The sequence below is a fragment of the Dreissena polymorpha genome, chromosome 4 (genome assembly GCF_020536995.1).
Source record: "Dreissena polymorpha isolate Duluth1 chromosome 4, UMN_Dpol_1.0, whole genome shotgun sequence".
NCBI lineage: Eukaryota > Metazoa > Mollusca > Bivalvia > Myida > Dreissenidae > Dreissena > Dreissena polymorpha.
Genome location: NC_068358.1, coordinates 79,021,349 through 79,043,697, shown reverse-complemented (window position 1 = coordinate 79,043,697; position 22,349 = coordinate 79,021,349). Strand labels below are relative to the sequence as shown.

At 33.5% G+C, this 22,349-nt stretch overlaps 1 protein-coding gene across 1 annotated transcript in view; it reads right to left on the bottom strand.

The window, feature by feature from the left end:
• Nucleotides 1-2,439: 2,439 nt before the first annotated feature.
• LOC127878531 (uncharacterized) overlaps nucleotides 2,440-22,349 on the bottom strand; it is an 88,621-nt gene continuing 68,711 nt past the window's right edge. The window contains exons 10-12 of the mRNA XM_052425063.1: nucleotides 13,663-13,702; nucleotides 12,324-12,437; nucleotides 2,440-2,537 (exon numbers count right to left, since the gene is read on the bottom strand). Of these exons, the coding sequence (XP_052281023.1) occupies nucleotides 2,440-2,537; nucleotides 12,324-12,437; nucleotides 13,663-13,702 (252 nt within the window). The remainder of the gene's footprint in view (nucleotides 2,538-12,323; nucleotides 12,438-13,662; nucleotides 13,703-22,349) is intronic.

The following is a 22,349-nucleotide window of genomic DNA, read 5'->3' as shown; positions in this document are numbered from 1 at the left end:
GAAGACCCAGTATGGTACGTTTTGATGAATAATATTAGGTGTAATAATGTCCCTGGGGAACACCGCGTTAAAAGACGTCTGGCTGAAAATTAGAAAACGTGTCATTTTTAATTGCTTGCATTTCTTATTTTATGCTTTATTATTCATTTAATAAAGTCGAGGCAGTCAAAACGTTTCCTCCGAGGATGTGTCGGTGAGATCGACTAATGTAATTAATTTATTTGTTTCATTTTGCTTTTAATTACACATGGTAATTTGTTATTATAATACGCCTTTGTTTTATTGAAAAGCCTATATAAATATAAAGAGTGACATATACAGTGATATTGTGGCATCAAGGTGGGTTTTCTTATTCTGTCGCACGATGATATATTGTGTATTCTGATACTTTAATGCTGTTCTGGCAAGAGGCGGGGCCTTAAGTATGCAATCTGTCTATGCAGCTGAATTTACAAAGAGTTTGTTTGTTTCGGTCAATGTCCTAATATTAGTTAATGATAGCACCACCTATCATGTCGTTGTCAATGCAGTTTCATAAGAAACATCTTAAATACCAGGAATACGTCTTCTTCTTCTACAACTTCTACTTTCAACACGTCTATTGTCACTTCTACTACTTCGACAACAAAAACGACTACTAACATGGCTTCTGCTACTACTACCACTACTACTGCTAATCTATTGCTACTACAAATAGTACTACTTCTACTACTTCTACTACTACAACTTGTTCTACTACGTCTACTACTTCTACTACTGCTGCTGCTGCTGCTACTAACACTATTACTAATACAACTACCACTACTACTACTACTACTACTACTACTACTACTACTTCTACTACTATTACTATTTCTACTACTACTACTACTACTACTACTACTACTACTACTACTACTACTACTACTACTACTACTACTACTACTACTACTACTACTACTACTACTACTACTTCTACTACTACTACTACTACTCCTACTATTACTAATACTACTACTACTACTGCTGCTGCTGCTGCTACTTCAACTGCTACTACTACTACTAATACTACTACTACTACTACTACTACTACTACTACTACTACAACTACTACTACTACTACTACTACTCTTCCTACTACTCCTACTAATACTATTACTAAGTCTACTACATCTACTACTGCTGCTTCTGGTGCTACTACTACTATTACTTCTACCACTACCACTACTACTACTACTACTTCTACTACTACTACTTCTACTACTACTACTACTTCTAGTACTACTACTACTACTACTACTACTACTACTACTACTACTACTACTACTACTACTACTACTACTACTACTACTTCTACTACTACTACTACTACTACGTCTACTACTACGTGTACTTCTACGTTTACTACTACGTTTACTACAACGTTTAATACTACTACTACTACTACTTCTATTATTACTACTATTACTAGTACTTCTACTACTATTACTACTGCTTATACTACAACAATACTTAGTATTACACCACCACCGCCCCCGCCCCCGCCACCGCCCCCGCCACCGCCCCCCGCCCCCGCCGCCATCGCCACCGCCACCGCCACATCTAGTTCTAGTTCTTAAAGTCTAACGTATGGTTGAAATAATATTATTGATAATGTTTTTGGACTGAATAAGTCGATTGCTTTGTTATGATAGTTAGAAATACATAAGAATACTGTTAAGCCACATAATAGTAAACAATAATATAAGGTACATGATGGGTGTTACTTTCCACATCATGTTTATATAGTCTCGCTTACATGTTTCAAGTTTGTTTTATTGACTTTTTGCATACACGTAAATATGGTATAGGCAAACTGCATCAGTACAATTCGAATCCAATAATGCAAATAAACACAAATTGTTGTGAAAGTGTTCAAACATTATTTACAAACTAGATATATAAGCAACAAAAAAGAAACGATCAAACCAGTAATTAATTGATATTATTGTACGGTTTAAAGTAAGATCTTTTAACGATAGCAACTTTACTGGAGATATCTTCTTGAGATCGCACTTTACTTTGTTAATATCCCAAAATTTCTGATATTTCGACTTTAGAGAATAAAGTTGATAGCGCTGTATTTAAAGCTCTGTAACTGTAGTCGTTCACAAAAAGTTCTGTCAGGAACTATACAATATCTTTCACAGTGGCTGAAACTGAAAAATTGATTCCCACTACAGTTTGAAAACCAATTGTTTAATATAACACTGATATTGCCTTTTGGTCTCGTCTCGCCAAGAACACATGCTGATTCTGGTAGAGTTCTTATAAAACCCCTGTTCTCCGAAGTAATTGCGGGTACTCTGCATGCAATAACTGCGAGTTTCTGTGACAATAGGGTCTCCCTGTTGGAATGTGGAAGATGAAGAATACGATACACCTTTGGAAGAATAAAAGGGATGTCCGCGAATGTTCTCATTAGAACCGGACACCACTGTTGAGCCGGCCAAATCGGAGCTTCTTCGATGCCTCTTGCTTTGTCGATCTGTAATTTCTGAACACTGCGGCCGAGAAAACTGAAAGAACAGGAAATATATATGCTGTCACAATCAGTCCAATAAATGTTGAAATAATCAATACACTTTGCTCCTGGATCTGGTTTCCAGGAGCAACACACTGACACTTTTGCAGTCAATTGGATGGCCAATCGATCAATGGAGGGCTTCCCCCAAAATGTACAAAGTTTTTTAAATATATCTGAATCCAGTGACCATTCTAGCTCATCCTGAAGTTTTCTTGATGGTTCATCAACTAAATTTGACAAGCCTTGAATATGCGAACAAGCCAACCAAATATTGTTGTCAATACAAATCTGCAAAATTTCTTCAGCAACTTTGTTGCAATTCTGCTACTGATGTTGAACTGTTTTATTTAATCAGGACATGCTTATCTTTGTAAGAAATTGTAACGAAATTGTAATTTGTATTGCCAGAAGTTCTAAAACAGTTTATGCACTGAACATTCATAACCTGACCAACGGTCACCAACTTTTTGATTCTCAAACACCTAACCAAAACATGAGATGAAGCATCAGCCTGTATTGTAACTTATTGGTTACCATGACATAAATTCCTATTTTCCTGTGTTGCAAGTGAACTATTTCAATCCACAAATGCAAATCATCCTTTATTTCGTCAGTGATCACCATCTCCAAATCATAATTACCATGACAAGCTTTAAAAGCTATACTTTTCTGTCTTTATAGTTCCCGATAGTGCAACTGCCCAAGCTGAACAGCAGAAAATGGGGCAACTATAAACCTAATGTTCTGAGCTACTTTACGAATGGTAGCTCTTTGTTTGCCTACTTAGGATTAACATTCGTTTAACTTTCTTGTTTTTGTATAATCTGGAAAGTAAACAATCATTCGTTCGAAGTCTATTCGGTTTCCTTAAATGTCAACGGAATGTTGTTGACGGAATGAGAAACTGATTTGTCTTCGTTTATGACAAAACCAACTTACATTACAATTTTGTTACAACTTCCGTCATCAATGACATCGTGTCTTTTACATTGGTCACACATTCATTAAAAGTCTCACCACAGAGCAAATTGCCATCAATAAAACCAGAGTTTGTTTGGTCCATATTTCTATATATGGAGTAAACAGGTTTCATAAGCTTGCTGAATTTTCTAGGACAAAATGCCAGACCATTGGAAAACATGTGAACTGGTTTTTTTTCCCAAATAAATCCCATGAAGATTTGATGGTCCTCTGCCGTTTGAACGTATAAGTATGCACTTTTCAAGTCAATCGATGCCATGTACACGCCTCGTTTGATAAATGTAAGTGCTTGTTAACATGTTTCCATTTTTAAATGATAATATGGAATTTAAGAGTTCAACTGATTACAGTTTAAGATCATTCTATATTCACAATTTTTCTTTGGTCTGAGAAATATGGGTGATATAAATTGATTTTTTTTGTACATCAACAATTACACCAAGTGTAAATAGTTTAGAAATTTCTTTCTAAATTGCCGCAGATTCAATAGAATTGAGCTGATATTTAAAAAAATTGTTTTGATGGATAGGGTCTACGTAAAATGAATCATTAAGCTCAATGTGACAATGTTTGACATATCTAAAATGTTTGTGCCATTAGTCAAATTTTCCCATTCATGTACATAATGTTTAAATCTACCGGAAAAGTGTCAGTACTCACTTGGTTTACTGCTTCTGATACATTTTGCTTGATATCCGTCTTGGAATTTTTTTTTTGCTCATGGTATGAGCGTTCCTGGAAACCATATGGATGGTATCTACCAGTCAATCTGCCTCTGTATGCACCCCTGTCTCCGACTTAGAACCTTGGCCCTCACGGGGCAGGCTTACCTCGATAACTTGCGGTTGATCTGGTTAGAGATTTTGGCAGTGTCTTAAATCTTCTTTGCCGTCGTTCTGACATCATCCCCGAATAAGTAACTTGTGAAATTCAGATTGTGATTGCACTAGTGTGCATATTCTTCTTTTAACTCAGGCTAGGCTTCAATATGTCAAGCTTAGCCCATTGATTTTGACGGTTTGCATGTCCAAGTAGAGCAAGACTTGAGAAACAATAGTTAACAAGTTCCTTGCATTTTGGATTTTCAGTTTCCATCTTAGACATGTTGTCTACTGTCTTTACAAAATCCCTGGCCTCGAGTTTTTGTCATCCTTTATCATTTCTGCATACTTGTCATCCTTAATACCATTTCTGAACATAAATGTGACGATTTGGGCTGACTCGTCTACAACATCAAAGCATGTTGTCTCTTGATTTTTAGATTGATTGAACCGGGCAGAAAATCTTGCTGTCCGTTTACTAATAGTTTTGTCAATAACGACTGGTTTGTCAGTACCTTTGTCATCAGTCATCATAATATCCCCCTTCATAATAATTGCCATCAAAATTACCATAGTCTTCGAAAGAAGACAGTCTACCACAGACTTACTATAATACGCCATCATTCTTAACAATAGCCCCCTATAGGCGGGTCATGAATTATTTCAGTTTTCATCGCATAAAGTCAATTTTATTTTCATCCGGGGTTTTTGGTGGACCCGTGTTTTTCAGAGGAGGGTTTTGGTGAGCCCTCTTTTTAAGAAGAGGATTCAAAGGCCCTTCTCTTCGTGGAATATGACTTAGCTGTCTTGTTTTCATTTTGCGACGTATCCTTCGAACTATTACACGAAGTGGGTGGGGAAAGCTCCCCTGACGAAGTAGCTTTATTTTCCCTTCACGATTAATACGATAAATCCGTTTATAATTTTTAATTGTTCACAAAATATTGACACGTATTACGTGTTTAATACGTCATTCAAGTGTTTAATTTTTTGAACATAATGGTTTAAAGACTAATGAAGAACAAAAAGCTTAACGAAGAGCTCAAACTGGTGGCTAGAAATATGTTTCAGAATTTGACAATTTTACTTTTTTTATACTATTTATCTAGAAACTAGATTAACCAATCACGTATAAGTTAACTGACAGCTGGAACAAACAGTAAGTATGAATGCCACAGCTGACAAGGATGGGCGTAGGCCTTTAAGTGTAAACAGCGGGATTTATGTTTACGACAGTTATTATCTAGGTGCGTTTTTATATGTAAAAATCTGGCTGCATGTATGGCTGCTTAGTTCCTTCAAAACCATGGTATTTAGAGCAACAAATTGATAATTTGTACATCGCGCTAAGTATTATTTTGGATTTGTCGGATCCTTAGTCAATCATTTGTACATTAATTTGTTGCATGGTAATGTTTATTTGATTGCATGGGCTCTTTTGTAAATGCTTCCATCAGCGCTGAGATCAAAATGTAAATGACAAAATAGTTTGTTACGTAATGCATTCGCTTTAAATATGCTCTAGTGACTACTCATAGAACCCTTATAATGCGCAAAACTATATTAATCAGATTATACATACACATCTAGAAAAAATGCAATACTTTGCGTCGTATATACAATTATTGAAAGCTGTGCATATTATTTTCGCAAACCTAGTATATTTGGATTATAATTTAAAAAAAAATCGCCATACCCTTTGTAAAATAATTATGCGTAAAGATGATTAAAAATGTTAAGTGTTACACGTGCTCCTGCCTGTATTGTCGATAATTGTCATATTAAGACGAACGTCACTTAAGTTGTAATTCTAATGAATATTTCGTGGTTACTTCACACATTTATATAACCACTCTTAAATATTTATATTATAATGTGTCTTCTGAAAGGCACTTTACAAAGTGCCTATCATTTGCTAGTTGTAGGAATGCGTCAGTAAACCAAACATTTTAAATAAATGCGCAAGGTCTAAATTGAAACATTTATGAAACAGAATACAGAAACGGCAAGAAATAGAAAAAGTTGTGTTCTGGTTGCTGTTAGATACACACAAAAATAATATGTTAACAAAAGTTAAACTGATAGGCTGAACAAAAGTATACACACCAAATGAAATAACTATATTGCTTTCCATTTGCACAGTTCGAGTGTAATCAAGAATGCATAACGTATAATCGATCGGCTGCAGGGCGTTTGTACGTGTATCCATTTAACCCAAACACAAACCGAGACAACCCTTAAATATAAGCTTAATCATAAGCTTGCAACTCTCACGACGTAAAGATCATTCGCAAATTAAAATAACTAGCACTCAAGTAGGCATTTTCAATAATGTAATCAAATGAACGGTGCGTTTGTTAACTTCGTTTACCATTGAAATAGAGTAATTGAGTCATTACTTCGAAAAGCGATATACTGTGTATATATGTTTGCTTTGCATTCAAATTCTATTTCGCTAATATGTATCTATAAAATGTAGATTATCTTGGTAAAAATCGCAAATTTTGTATGAAATTTCGTTGTTTTGCTATTCGTCGTCATCGACTTCAATTGCTATCGACAGAGGGAACCCTAAAGTGCCAAAAAGTTAGACATACAATATTTTCTAGACAAAAACACAAGCCCATTACAGAAACACATACTTGATTAAGCTAAGGTGGGGGCATTTCATGGAAACTTTTAACACAACGGATTGTGTTTTAAAGAGCTTTTAAAGGAGCTCAAACATCACTCTTCGGCTAGAATTATACAATTGGCCTCAAACAATATGGTTTTAAATTAGAAAGCAACAACAGGGAGAACAATTCAAAATAATTGCAATTAAAATAATCATGAGAAAACCAGAATTGTAACTTTCTTAGTTATTAAAAACAAAACGAGTAACAACTAGATCTCGTCGTTTATAAAAAAAAGATTAAGAGACATAACATAACATAGTGCAATACAAATGCCTGCCAAGTTATTTAGATATATGTGCCCGGGTAGGTATTTACGTAAGGCTACATATACCACTGGAATACTAACGCATGCATTGGGGAACAATACTACAAAACCAAATTAACTTTGTTATACATGTTCCAATTAATCGTATTTGATATTTTACCATGGTCATTTATTAAAAAGACCCTAAAACATGTAGCGCATGATTACATGTACATTAAACATTTAGAGCGTTTACAAGTCATATGCACTTATACAACTTAATTATTTCAACTATGTCAACTTTCCAATTTTGTTTTTATAACCATCGAAAAATTCATTAATAAATAAAGAAAGTATACAGAAACATACAACTTCGTAATTGAAGATTGTTTAGGTACTGTGACCCAATCCACTTGTTACTGATTTTTCTATTGAAATATTTTAATATCAATTACACTTTAATTGTTCATAGTTGGCATATCTACTAGCAAACGTATGTACATGTAATGAGAAGTATTTAACATTCTGAAATATAATTTGGAAAATTCAGTATCCAGCAATTGGGGTTATATGGAATATTTATGATTGCAAGATTAATGTTTTTGACTCAATTCAATTTATGTGTACTTTGTGCGAGGCATACCTAGATTATTTTTTCTATTACAACAAGGATTTTTGCCTTGATATTATATATTTACTTATTATTAATACACAATACTGATTGAACACTATTAAGTGGCGAATGGATCATACTTACTAAAAAAATGGCATTCGTGAGATTATTTGCAACTGTACTATATCTGAAATTATAATAACAGTAACGATACAAATTGTTCTGTGTTCAACACGTCTTGCATATTTTGTAAACATATTTGAAAAAACAAAAATATAACGTGTGTCTCCATGCCTGTTATCACCCTCGCTACATGTAAAACATCTACATAAACATATATTATCAATACTCTTTAGACATTTCTGCTACGATATATAGAATATCCGTTATCTTACATAACTATCATGAAATATAAGATATGTAATAGTTAGTTTCGATTGTATTCCTTTTCGACAAATTTTTTCTCGGTTGTGGGGTGTTATCGGATGTAATCCTTTAGGCCACATTCATCCGTCTCTTCGGGTACGTATTCTCTTTAATAATCAAGGAGGTGATGCATACTTTTATCCGGCATAAACAGTAATTGTTTAGCAAAAGAACGTTCTAGGCGGTGTCAATATCTTAAAATATTTGATAGTCGTAGTATTCTGTGTTGAATGACTGTATATTGTCCGGTCATTTGCCTTTAAGAAAATACGAGCGGATTTAATAACGATATTTTATTCCTATTTTAAGGTATATGACTTTGTTTTGATTTCCCATGGTATTGCGCAAGCTCTACATTAGAAAAGACCTTCGACTTTAATAAATGATTGAAATGCTATACACGGCACACAAATAGAATCAGTGTATGAATGTTGTGTTTTATACATTTTAAGGACGAGTTGTAATACGATAAAATAATGCCTTCTACGTTATGTTAAAGCGCAAGTATATACATATTTTGTGTAAATCTTCAATATAATTTTAATTGACAAACAATCGCATGAAATTGAATTTCTTTTTCAAAAACTTCCCAACGCATTTTCAAAATAAGTAAATCATAACTTGCACCCTTTAAAGGGACCGTCAACCAGAATGACGAAAGTTCTTAAATACCGTATTTTTTACAATTATTGGTTTATATTGATTAAACATCACGACTGGCTGATTACATTACTTGAAAACGTTGTTCAGTTTTCATATGTTCAGTATAGTCGGTAATAACATTTTACTTGGTATGTGTACCAGGTAACTACCAGTTAACTATAAATATCGCAAGTAGATTGATCATCATCGTCACGTGTTAAACCCAGCAATGCAAAGTGTGCATGCGTAGTGAATTGTATATATTTTATATATAAACTTATAAATCTACTTGCATTATTTATAGTGTGTATAACCTTATGTCACATATGTTCGCGATGTATTTTCGATTTCACAATGCGAAATTTTATCGCATAACATACTGAATTTTTTTTTTCAAGAAATGTAATATACCAGGCGTGATATTTTAATCAATATAAACTTATAATTGTAAAAAATACGGTATTTTAGATTTTTTTCTTTTTTTCGTCTATCTGGTTGACTGTCTCTTTAAACTTCTAAATTAAGAAAAAAAACACTCCCTTTAGTACTAGCTTGTCCGTGATCAATAAGTCAAGTTCCACAATGCAAATTACAAGTCATTAGTAATTGAAATGTCCGCCGAGAGATTTGACGAGTTCTAATAAAAATATTTGATTTATTGAAAAGGATTGTGCTTTGTCTTTTTTTTTGCTACATCTCTAATCGAAAATTATATAAAACTGACAAAATATTGTAAATAAATACATCGATCTCTTTGATGCAAAGAAACAAAAAAACACTTTTTGTTTTTGTTTATACGAGGTTCTATGCTTGTTTTATGTATTTTACATTTTTATTATTTAAGTTATGAACTATATTGCACCGTCTTAATAATTACTCTTAACTTGCAACTAGTACTAATTTCAAAAGTTTGAAGTAACGAAGAAAAAAACGAAACAGTTTTAGAAATCTGTGTTTAAGAATTACTGAATACATGTTTAGTTTTACTATGCTTAACATTCATGTCCTTTGCTTGTATTATAAACACATTACACGAACTTATTTATAAATTGTTTAATGACATACATTTCTGTTGCCTTTCTATGATTTATCTGTCACTCACACGAAACCTTTTCTCGAGTGTACTGCGTAAAGCTCGCGATGTAACAATAACCCGTTTATTAATTGCGCTGTGTGTGCCAATCTCCACGCAGAGTTGTCGTTCCTTGCTCTCACATACATCTCAGTCTGCGAAAGGCTCAGCATGCCATATTGCCCAGAAACTGGGAAAAACCGAACAAACACATTCAAAGTATATTTGATTTGGATTTTTTAGGATCGGAGACGTAAAATAATGAAATAGGAATTTTAAATTTACGATACATCGTTCAAAACTTGCGAATTTTAATGCAACTTATTTGGAACTACTTTATTGCACATTAACGCAGATGGATTCATTCCACGCACTTCACAAATGTAAATAATTGAACATATTTTTTATTGAGTGACGTTAGGCATTGCTTCGACGTATGTATGTATGTCAGGTTGTTAACATAAAAAAAACATATCATTTTTATAATAATGAATTAAGACTGATATAACATATTATGGTATGAGATGGTTTTCTTTAATGTTGTGAATGTCATGTAACCGTCGTGCAACAGATTGTTTAGTATAATGTAACCTCCATGATGAACGCGTGGAATTATCATGACATGAATGAGATGCTTTCATAAAAACAGTCCGTTCTGAGCCCATCACAGAGGTGAATGTAATGTAACCGTCGTGCAAAAGATTGTGTGTGTGTGTGCATCAAAAGGAAAAGGTATACTAACCAGATATGACAATTTATGTTTTTGTCATAAACAAGCGCAATTAGATCAAATTTTGATAACAATGGTTTTCGATTATTTTTTTCGATGTTTCTTCTTATCTATGCAATGTAAACGTGCAGTTGTTGTTGATACTTCTAAGAATGAACATTTAAGAATAGTTGACATATACAACATGTGTATTTTAACATCTAAATTATGGAAGCATATTTATGCCACTACTTACCAGATGAAATAACGTGAAAATAATGGCAGATTTCGCGAATTTTTTTTTCTCGATAACAGATAAATGTTCACGAAAATAAAATAAATTATGTTAACACGAATTTTTCCCTGTTAGTGCTCTAAACTGCCACCACATAAAGATAAATTCAAGTTTTCACGAAAATAAATCACTTTTCTCGAAAACAGATAACTTTTCATGAAACCTGACTTTTCTTGAAAACTTTTCACGAAACCTTAAAAAATTCGCGAAAGTTGCCAGATCTAAAGATAGATGCACTTCAGAGCCTTTAACATGAATACCTAACGTGGTGTTCTACGCGTGGTCTGTAAGTATGTTTTAATTAACTAATACAAAGTAGATCTATTAATTGTATAATAGAGTGATATTAATTGTTATTAAATATGTTTGAAATGTTTTTGTTCTACACTTCTTTTATAAATATAATTTAGGATGGCACGTATTCATAAAAATCAATGTTTTCAGTGGTAAACTTATATTGATTGCTACAGCTGTCCCAGAGTTTTTTTACTTTTTGCTGTGCCTGAACCTTGTAAGACCTTAATTATTTAACATAAAGTGTTAAAAGTGTAAGAATGGTTTTTTGTGAGTGTTTTTGTTTTTCAGAGTATTTTTCAACAACTATCAAAGGATTTCATCTCTAACTTTGAACACTTGCAACCAGTTGTGTAAACTTTGATAAAAGTTATCATTGGTTGTCTTTTTCAATATCTCTGGTTTTTGGATAATTTAATTTGGATTCCAATTTTATAAAAAGATTAACGAGACCATCACATGCTTTGGATATTGTTTTTTTTGTTGTTAAAGTTAACCAAGGTCTTAACCAATTTGGACAAATTTAAGCAGTGGACAAAGATAACCGGCGGATAAGATATCCAAGTTTTATACAATGGACTGTTGTTAACTATCAAAAGGAGAACACAAACTTGCAAGACAGATAATAAAAAAATATTTTGGCAGAATTATACCCCATGTTTAACGTATTATTTTTTCACTTAGATTTTCATTTTATAATAATAATCTAGCACTGCCCTGAGAAAATTCGAGTGTGTTGATGTCGAACGGTTCTTGTTTAAATATAATCTTGATTACCATCAAACAAATTCAACTAATACAGCCACCTCTGACTTACCTTTGCACTTCCACATACTCGGTGTAGTTGTACCTTAACAAATAGTTAGTCGTACATAACTCTTGATGTATTTATCCATATATACTGGTGTGTTTGAGGTATGTTACTCAAAGGTCAAGGTCACAGGTAGACTTCTGCATAATGAAAATTAGATTGGATATGAAACACTCTTATTGTATGGCATACAACTGCTATTCTCATCCAACATTGGCGGAACCAGGCAAGACGAGAAGTGCCTTATGACAACCCTTGCATTCAAGGTAATACGAGAAAATGACACCTGAAAGCCCTCTGACACGACTGCAAGACACAATTAAATCAAATTTGATAGTCGTATTGAGTCAGTTTCTCTCGTTTATCTTTAGTCTTTACAGAACCGTCTCAAGGCGCACCTTGTGTTGCCTTGTTCATACCGTATGCCAAAAAATAATAATATAACTATTTGACAGTATAAGGGCGATTGCCACACATGGGCAGAACAGAAGCAATCCGCCGTTCATACGAAATTTGGAAGTGTTACGCAAACAGTGCAGTGATCCAGAAATTATATTTCCAAACACTCTACCCTTCGTGTAACAGTACTTCCCACGTGACGGTATTGATTCCATATACACCGTAACCTGGTTTGTGTTTTTTTATTATTTCAGGGTGTTCATAACAAATAAAGCTAGCATTTTGGCCACATATTTAAATGATATTTTAAAACGAAACTGACAAAACATGTATTGTTTTATTGACACACATTCATATATGGCAATGGCAGCGCATACAAAGCAAACAGCTTGTTTAAAACTAGTACTTGCTCTGCTTTCAGACACAACTATATCTTTTAATTGACATTTTGTCAACCAATGCACAAGTTAGCCAGCTTGTAAGGAAGTATCATTAAGTTCATTTTTGTTTCATTTCCGTGTTAAACGAGGCGTTCAATGTACATGATTATTGAAGCAAAAAGCTCTGTTCCTTCTTCTCTGTTTCTAGGTGGGAATTGAAGATTCAAATCTCCGACAGCTTCTCTTGCAATTGTCAGGAATTCTTTTGATACACTAAGTTCTGGAGGGCGTTGAGAATACTCCATCCATAGCTCCATGGATTGACAAACCGTATGGCTTCAATTTGTCCAAGCGATATAAATGGATTGCAAAATTGGGACCATTGTTAATATAAATTCTCCGCCTTAACCTTCCCGCCTGCCTTAATGCAACACCTTGTGGATCAATGAGTCCTAAAATTAGACGAACCATCTCAAATGTAGCTGCAAGTCCATGATTAATGGGAAGTCCTTGACGCATTTGCCGGTAACCAGCATTTTCACCGGAAGCTGATAACTCAAGCAATATTCCTTGAATAATTTCTTCGAGACTGTGCTTACTTTGGCCTCTAGTCAGGCGGTAACGTCTCAAGACTCGGAAAATTGATCGTTCGCTGGCTATTTTTTCATGTCGTATGGCCATAACTCCAAGAATTTCACGTATAGAATAACCTCTCTGACGAAACAAAACAATAAGCTGTGATGATGACATACCCCGAAGATCGGCGTCCTGAATATCGTATGAGGGCATGATCTGGAATTACAATAAAGAAAGTTAGAGATCTATTATTCAAATAAAAAATCCAAAGGTCTAACATTTCGCTATTCAAAGGGGGACATTGGTACTGTACCGTTTTCGACCACTGAACTCTAAATGTGACATTGACACTGTGTAGAATGTTGCATTAATGAATACAGAAAAATCGCACATCCATTTCTCACCCAGTAATTTCCATTTTTGTGTCTGAAAATAAATATGTCAAAACAGCTACATGTATTTTCGTCAACAAAGATGCATTTACATTATAAATAAAACAATAAAAGGAAACTTACTACTTGCTAAAGTATGCACGTACACTCCAGTTCTTGGTCTGTAGGATAAAGATAATGTTCACCGATTGAAGAGCATCTATTTTTATATAACTGGCATCTTTCGCGAATTAATATTCATAATTTCATGAAGTTATCTGATTTTGAGAAAAGTTATTTGTATTCGCGAAATCTTCCATTATTTTCATGGATGTGTTGGCAGTTTAGAGCACTAACATGCATAAATTCGAGTTAACATAATATATTTATTTACGTGAAAATTTATCTGTTTTCGCGAAAAGAATTTCTTTTTCGCAAAATCCTCAATTATTTTCATGTTGTTTTAAGTTGTTAAGTGGTGGCACAAATATGCTTCCATACTTAATAATTAATAACATTTACTTATTTAGGGATATTGATTAAGAGGGTCGTTCATAGGATACACATACTGTAGATACCCATAGGAATAAAGAAGGGTAAATTATTATTTGTTCAGACATACATACATTTTTGCGCTTTACATGTTTTAAGAATCATACAAATGACAGAAATATACTTATTTAATTATTTTTACATTGCATAAAATTGCTATTTATAACACAATAAACAGCAATAAAATCAGAATGAGCTATGCAGTTTATTTCTGCGATTTCAAAATTGGAAATGGCATGTGTGTTTACTGGCTAATACTCCTTTTGAGTATTTGCATGATATACAATTTCGAAAATTGCATTCGCTCCAAAGATTTATCCTACATAAACGAGTTGTTAAATTGAAGTGCTATTTAAACTTATCCACGTTTGTGATACTCATAGAAGTTAATTGCTTGTCCCCGATGGATAAAAATCAAAGATTGTTATTATGATCATGCAGATAAGCGCTCATCTACTTCACGACGTTACACATTCGTAATATCACAGGAATATGGAAGTAAATGTGCGTTTGATCAGCACATTCTCACGCCTAGACTCTAATAGTATGGTCATGATTTTTCAAATATATATAAAAAACCGCACAGAAGAAATCGTATAATTGTTGGCTCTAACGTTCACACCATTTGCCTTCTTATACAAAGTTATAGCAAAACCATGCTGTAGCAATTATAAAATTGTAATAAATGTGAAAATATCTACCTTTTTAAATTGATTAAATGAATGTGAAATAATACGAAAGTAAAAGATTCATTAAATATCAATTATTCAGATCATCTCGAATACGCAAGAACAAATAAGCCCCAAGTCCTTATTGCCCATGCAATTGCAGCGAAAGTCACGTGGCCATCGAGCCAACACGGTCGCCTTATCGCTTATTGAGTTCACAAACTCAACAATGTATTTTCCGAAATTAAAGTACATGTCCGTGAACCTGTAATTTATTTAGCATCAGAAAAGGGTTTTTCGGGCCTTTGAATGGTCTGTCAGTCTTCGTTTAAAAGAACACGATGCCTCTTGAATAATATTTGTATTTACTCCAAATTAAGGGTATCAGCGATTGTTAATTATTTCTTCTCTTATGTCTTCATACGGCGACGTTTTAAAGAAAGTATCGTATCAGTATAATTTTGTATCGCGTTTGAAACTGTCTGTTTAGTAGTGCCACAACATAACATTAACCTGTTTTCATTAGTCTGTTTCGATTCTGCTTCAGTTCTATTTCGCGTTAAAAAAGAGCAATGACTCAGGTAAAATCTCAATATCGACCCGTTTAAAGATAATTCGGTAGTGTTTACATATACAAATGTTATCCAAATGTTGATGAGTACTAGTGCAAACTTGAATGGTACGTCAAAAAAATAATTATTTGAAAAAATACACTGCACGAAAATGTTGGTTCGTTTCTATGTACATTACTTCCCTAATATCCGATAGATGTATAGTCCCCAACGTCTATCAAAGTATTTCAAATTAATGTGTTTTACATTTCATTGAATACCAGTCGTTGTTAAGAGATTGTATTCCTATAACGACAGTGGAACGCGATCTGTGTAAATTTGTGATGTGGCGCGTATCGTTCGCCTCTTATGTCAATGCCTTGCTTTCAACGCTTATGATCAAAGCGATTACAAAACAAATAATCGTTCCTCTCCTTAAAACATGAATCGATTCATGTACCGCTCATGCATAGTAAACTACTTTGCGTTTGATCTGCCAGTTCAGACGTCCAGTCATTAACAATGTCGTTTGACGTGGTTACTATCAAAGAAATCTCAAGAAAAATATAATTAATTGTTGTGCTCTAGTAATTTAACTTGTTTATCCAACGACGCATAAACTCCAATAAAGAGTTTGTGTCTCCGATTGATTAACGATTTCAACCTACGAGAGTTTTTAAGATTTCTTCGACATAAGCATCAACGACATATATTTTTCCTATCACAACGAATGCCAACGCAATATGTTGTCATTCTAGCCACCGTTTTTGTGTTAGCTACCGCGCATAAATAAATCCAGATAGCTGGAATGATAACGTCACGATGTCAAATTATTTTACGACGTGTCACAGTAGATTATTTACATTTTTACTTTTTGAAACAATGAATAGCCGTTTTTATATTGATATTGATATATTGATATTCACATTCAACTACATGACAACATAAAATAAAGCATAACCAAAATATCGGAAGTAGTTTTTATGTGAAAGAGAGAGAGGAAGGGAGGGAGGGAGGGAGGGAGAGAGAGGAAGAGGGAGAGAGGCAGAGGGAGAGGGAAAGGGAGAGAGATTGAAGAGAGGGAGAGCGATAGAGAAGAGAGAGAGAGAGAGAGAGAGTCGAGAGAAGAGAAGCGAGAAGAGCGAGATAGAGAAAGAGAGAGAGGAGAGAGAGAGAGAAAGAGAGAGAGAGAAGAGAGAGAGAGAGAGGGAGGGAGGGGGGAGGGAGGGGTGGTTTTTTTTCCTATTCTTTTCATTTCCTTTCTCTCGCTTTTCTCTCTCTCTCTCTCTCTCTCTCTCTCTCTCTCTCTTCCTCTCCTACTCTCTCTCTCTCTCTCTCTCTCTAGACTTTACATCTCACTCTACTCTTCTCTGCATTTTGTGTTTATAGTACCATTATAACAATATTCATGCACCACTGCTCTAGTAACCACAATCCTATCAATAGTGTAAACTGCCAAAAAAACAACAACATTAGAACCGTCTAAAAAGATATATTATGAGCTATCGGTTTGATGAGATGGAAAGCAATTCTGCAGTAAACATTGGCCTCATTTTGACATTTGTTCTAGTAACGTTATTTAGCCAAAAATGAGACCTTGACATAAACCGAAACTGTCATGAAATACGGATGTTATATCTGAGGAACATATACACACGACTAAGGTGCTGCAATAATCAAAGATCATGTTTACTAGAGATGATCTAGACAAGCATTTAGGCAATAAATATTTGTCTGCTGAGAGCCGGCAAGCGCGTTAGGAAGAATTTTACTGTAAAAAGCGTTTCTGTTAGTAAAGGTCTCATTAATTGTTTGCATTTACCACTTAGTGGGTAATATGTTTTGATATGTATTTGGTGATGTCTTTGTTTTTTCATATGATTATAGGCGTAATTTATAACTAACGATAGAAACATTTTTTAAATAGCATATTTGTGAAGATGATAGATTGTGTGTGTCTGTATGCAACAGAATACATTATCGTATCATGAAGAAACATTAGCAATGCAACTCGCTAATTACATAATTATTATACACTAACATTGAAATCGTCTGTATGTTGCAGTGGTGTTAATGTTTATGAATTGTACGTTGATATGCAAGATTAATAAATTTTTGTTAGGTTTTTATTTAGTACGCGGTATCAAGGTATTTTATAATATAGACTTTTGTTAGAAGTCAAACATTACATGGCTATCTTGAACACTGCAGAAGATCGCAATTAATTATATCCTTAAACCCCAATTGATTTGAGTATTCGTCGATTTTGTTATGCATTGTAACAGATGAGTGTTTTTTGTCTTAATGTGTGCATTTCCACGAGGCGCAATGAATTTAGAATAATAAAGGTCAATATAAGTAATAAGGAGTGTCGACAAGAAAACTAGTCCGTTGATCAGGCGATTTTTTCACGTAGAAAATGCTGATGACGTTTAATAGCTCATCAACGTCTTTTATTTTCTGTAAATATCAATTTTGGTACCTTGCGTTACTTAAAGTAAAATTGTTTGAAATAAAAAAACAATTAATCAAACTCAGCAAGATTGGAAATCATCTTAATATCACACTCATGTATTTAATTTATATTTCCGTTTTAATTTGCATTTACCAGAAGCCTTTTTAGAAAGAAGCTACATGCTATGAACCAGACATTCGATCACTAACTGCTAATAAATAATTTCCTATTGAAATTCGGACGTTAAGTTTAAAGTTGTATTATATTTAAAATTGATGCAACCTCATTGACTCGAATACTATGCTACATGTTTGAGGTTTGGGATATATAATTTTAATTGTCTACATTTGGAATTAAGAAATTAGAGATTATATTAAGAAATAAAGCACAATCAGGTAAATATATTTATCTAATGTTGTTTACACCAAACACAATCTAGCAAACGGCTTTACTTGAAATCCGTTCACAACATACAGTTCAGCAATCAGTTAACAGTTCTTTTATGAGACAATACTTTTTTTAAAAGATAAATTTCTTGCATTTTTCCAAAAACGTGTTGGAATATGTGACTTTCTATAGTATTTTAAGATACTTTATTTATGGACACTGTAACATTTATCGTATATTAATGGTCATGACTTATGTTGACGTGTTTCTAATTATTGCAAATAAAGAGAAGCTTAATCTTATCCCCCAATGTTCAAAACCAAGATGAAAAAAACATGCGCAGTAGGCTCCTTTGTCATGATAACTTTCTTCTTTACAAAATCTTAGACAATGTAATTTTATTGATTAAAGCAGAGTCTTTAATCCGAATTCCCGAAATGGCGGACTTGTGCGACGTATTTACAGTGACCTAATTATTTACTGCAGACGAGGTCATCGGCTCTCAGATTGCAATTTTAAAGCTTGCGAGAAATAAGCAGTTATATAAAATATTTAATGATTAGAAACGAACTTTCAAACGAAATGGAGTTTTTTTTATGAGTTTGAATCAACTTTGTAGCGTTGATAGTCAAATTTTATACAAAACCCAAAAAGGCATATCATGTTAACAGCTATCGTTATCGTATTTCATGGAAACGAATATAACTATTTTGAAGTGATATTCCCATAACGCTTTATTTAAAAGCTTGCTTTTGTCTGTTCTATATCCAGAGTTTCTGTTAAATTATGTCGACTTAAAATATTACACTAAAACAGAACTAGACAAATCCATTAAATGTGGATTGCTTTGAGAAACGATGCATCTAGTTTCCAAATCCAGCCATATACTTATTATGTATTCAATACACTGTTCCTAGTAAGATTTACTCCATTTTCTATTTTGAAACCTAGCATCGACTTAGTGTGCACCATATGCTTAAGGTTTGCACACGATCTGAACTAATACTCAGGAATTCAAACTTCAAGTCAGCTTTTCCTATTTGAAAATTTGACTCGTTTGCATAAGTCTATAAAACTCTCGGCACTAAATTACGTTTTTTTAAGAATTATTTTACATCAGAGGACATTAACATGTCTTGCATGCCTAAAAAGATCGTTGTTCCTAAAAATATTATTTCCCTTAAGGAACACGTGAAACGAATTGCGTGCATAGTTTGTTGCATTGCAATTCGCACTTGGCATACTGGAGGAGACAAACGATGTTTGTTGAATGGTGGTATGTTTTGACCGATATAACTGACGATAGAAAGAACATGTTATACTGATTTAAAAAATATCTTTTTGAATGGCATTTCGGACAATTCATATTGTTTACCAGAGCCGCATAACTAAATCCAATTACAATACACAGTATCTGCAACAAAATGAGCGTTTGCTTCGAAGACCATTTACCACTATGAATACTATTTAGGAATCCGTATGTTTGATCTACGATTGTTAGTTAATTGCAACCTGCTTCAAACGAATGTCCAGTATGTAAATGACAGCGGTTTTAATTAAGTTGACATGATTTTCGTCGTTGATGGTTTAAAGTACCGTTCTTCCAATAGACAATATGAATCTGTAATTTTAATCTGGTTTCATGGTAGCTGTTTAAGGCGACCGCGATTAAGCGTATTTTCGGAGGTCATTACCCGGTCGTTCATATATGAATAAACGTTATACAAAAATATATGGGATTCATTGCAAGAAAATCATTTTTACTAAGTGTTCTTATTTAGTTACATACGACTTCCAACAGTACATGTGATTATATAGCATCCTATTGAGCATAACTGTGCATAGACACAAGTTTGTTCAAACCTTGGTGATATCTGTCTATTTACTTGAGAAACATTCTCCAAAGTCCAAAATAAACACTTGAAAGCAGTTTTCAAAGAGCCTTAAGTTTTAACAACCCTTGTTTCTTGTCGATAAATGCTAGTGAAAAGAAATACAATTTGAACATTGTAATGAACATGAACTTGAAAACCAAATAAAATGTTAACTATTAATGCTCATGATATACTTTGTTTTCATCTGCGGTATTATGTCTTAATATTTAAAGAACAAAAATTTGGTAATATTTTGTGTATCCCTCATAACATTCGGGCAGCATGTTCCATATTAAATATGTTATAACAGTTCTCTGGTTCGTTAATAAGTCAATATTGTCAGGTAGATGAAGCTGTTGTCATTAAAAAGCGCATCAAGACACATATATTCTCGGTGTCGCACGGTTCGTAGTTGTTTTCAATTATGCAATTCACAATTAAAATAATTGTATTTTGCCCACGATTATTAAAAGCATTTAAAATCATTCAAAATAAAAAAAGGTGGCGTTACCATCGGTGCATTAGTTTGGAAGTCTATTTAATAGTAAAACGCTGTATTTAATGTCCAATTCGTTTTAAAATATGCATAATAAACTAGCCTATTGAAAAAGTAGCAACAATATATTTATTGTAATTTAGAACGTTTTTCGAGCACCAATAATTCTAAAAGCTTATTTTAATTCGCCACTTGATATTATGTGATCTTAAACAGTTAATGAACGTTTGTGAAGTTTCATTGTCGTTTTTTTCTAACGTTTTTTTATATGCAAACATTTATGAAATATAATTTACTATGAATAATGTGCATTACTCAATCGACACGATCGTCCTCCACCTGCTAGACTTATCCGGAACTCTTTTCTTTTCGACGTGATTGTTTTTTTCTGAAGGTGTTTCGCAGCATCAGAGTTTAAACGATTTAATTCATTCGACTTATAACAGTGCATTCTGATACATTTTTTAATATTTACATTTTTGCTTCAAAGCCTTGATTCAGACATTATCCGGGAATAATGGGTATAAGGATTAAAGAACACTCGACATCAATATCCATTTCAAAACAAGATACCTCACCACTGGCTATAAAGTCTACCGTTGATGACAAATATGTTTCATTTCGGCTGCAAATGGATAACGACACAACTAAGTGACTTTAATATTCGGTCGTTATTACATCAGTGGCACCAGATTAGCGATTGTCACCCGCCGAACCTTTGCCACGGTGTGCGTTGACTGCTTGACATCCCTCCATGGTTACCAAGGCACTGTGGTCGATATATTTCGTATCTACATCTACTATGCGATTCAAAACTCGTGGCATAAAGAAAGTCACGTTTGAGTAAAAAGTCAATAAGTAAGTTTTTAATTACAGTCATTCATCTCATAAAGTATGACACGTACCACATATGTGAGCCCTCTGAAACAATAAAGCACAAAATACGCGTACCTGCTGAACTAGTTTAATGACCACCATTTGCTTAGAACCCCACTTTAATCTACTGCTTCTGTTATTTTCGGAAATTATACTTATGAATAATTATTGAGCAGAGTGAAACTCAGGAGTTCTTATAACATCTAATCATCGCTATGAAAAATAATGTACACACAAGACAATATATATATAATTGTTAGCACTAAAGGTTCAAAATCAGGATTTATAAACAATATAATTTCAGTGTACATTTACAATTAAACAATATGTTCGTAATTGATGATAATGAAAACACCAAATACTACAAGAAGATTGATGTCAAAATATGTCTCGAGGTTTAATATTGCAAAAAAAAGAATGTATGCAAAACAATTTACTTTTCGAAGTATCTAAAATACGTTTGCAATCGGTGTATGGTAAATAAAAAAGCACACAAAATTTATTGTTAACAATAAAATGTGCTTGTTTTAATTGTAAATCCAAAACATAGTTTTATATTGTTATCAATGTCACATGCTTATGTCAATGTGAATATAGAAAATATTCACTCTCTATCTGTGCTTTTTATCGAGT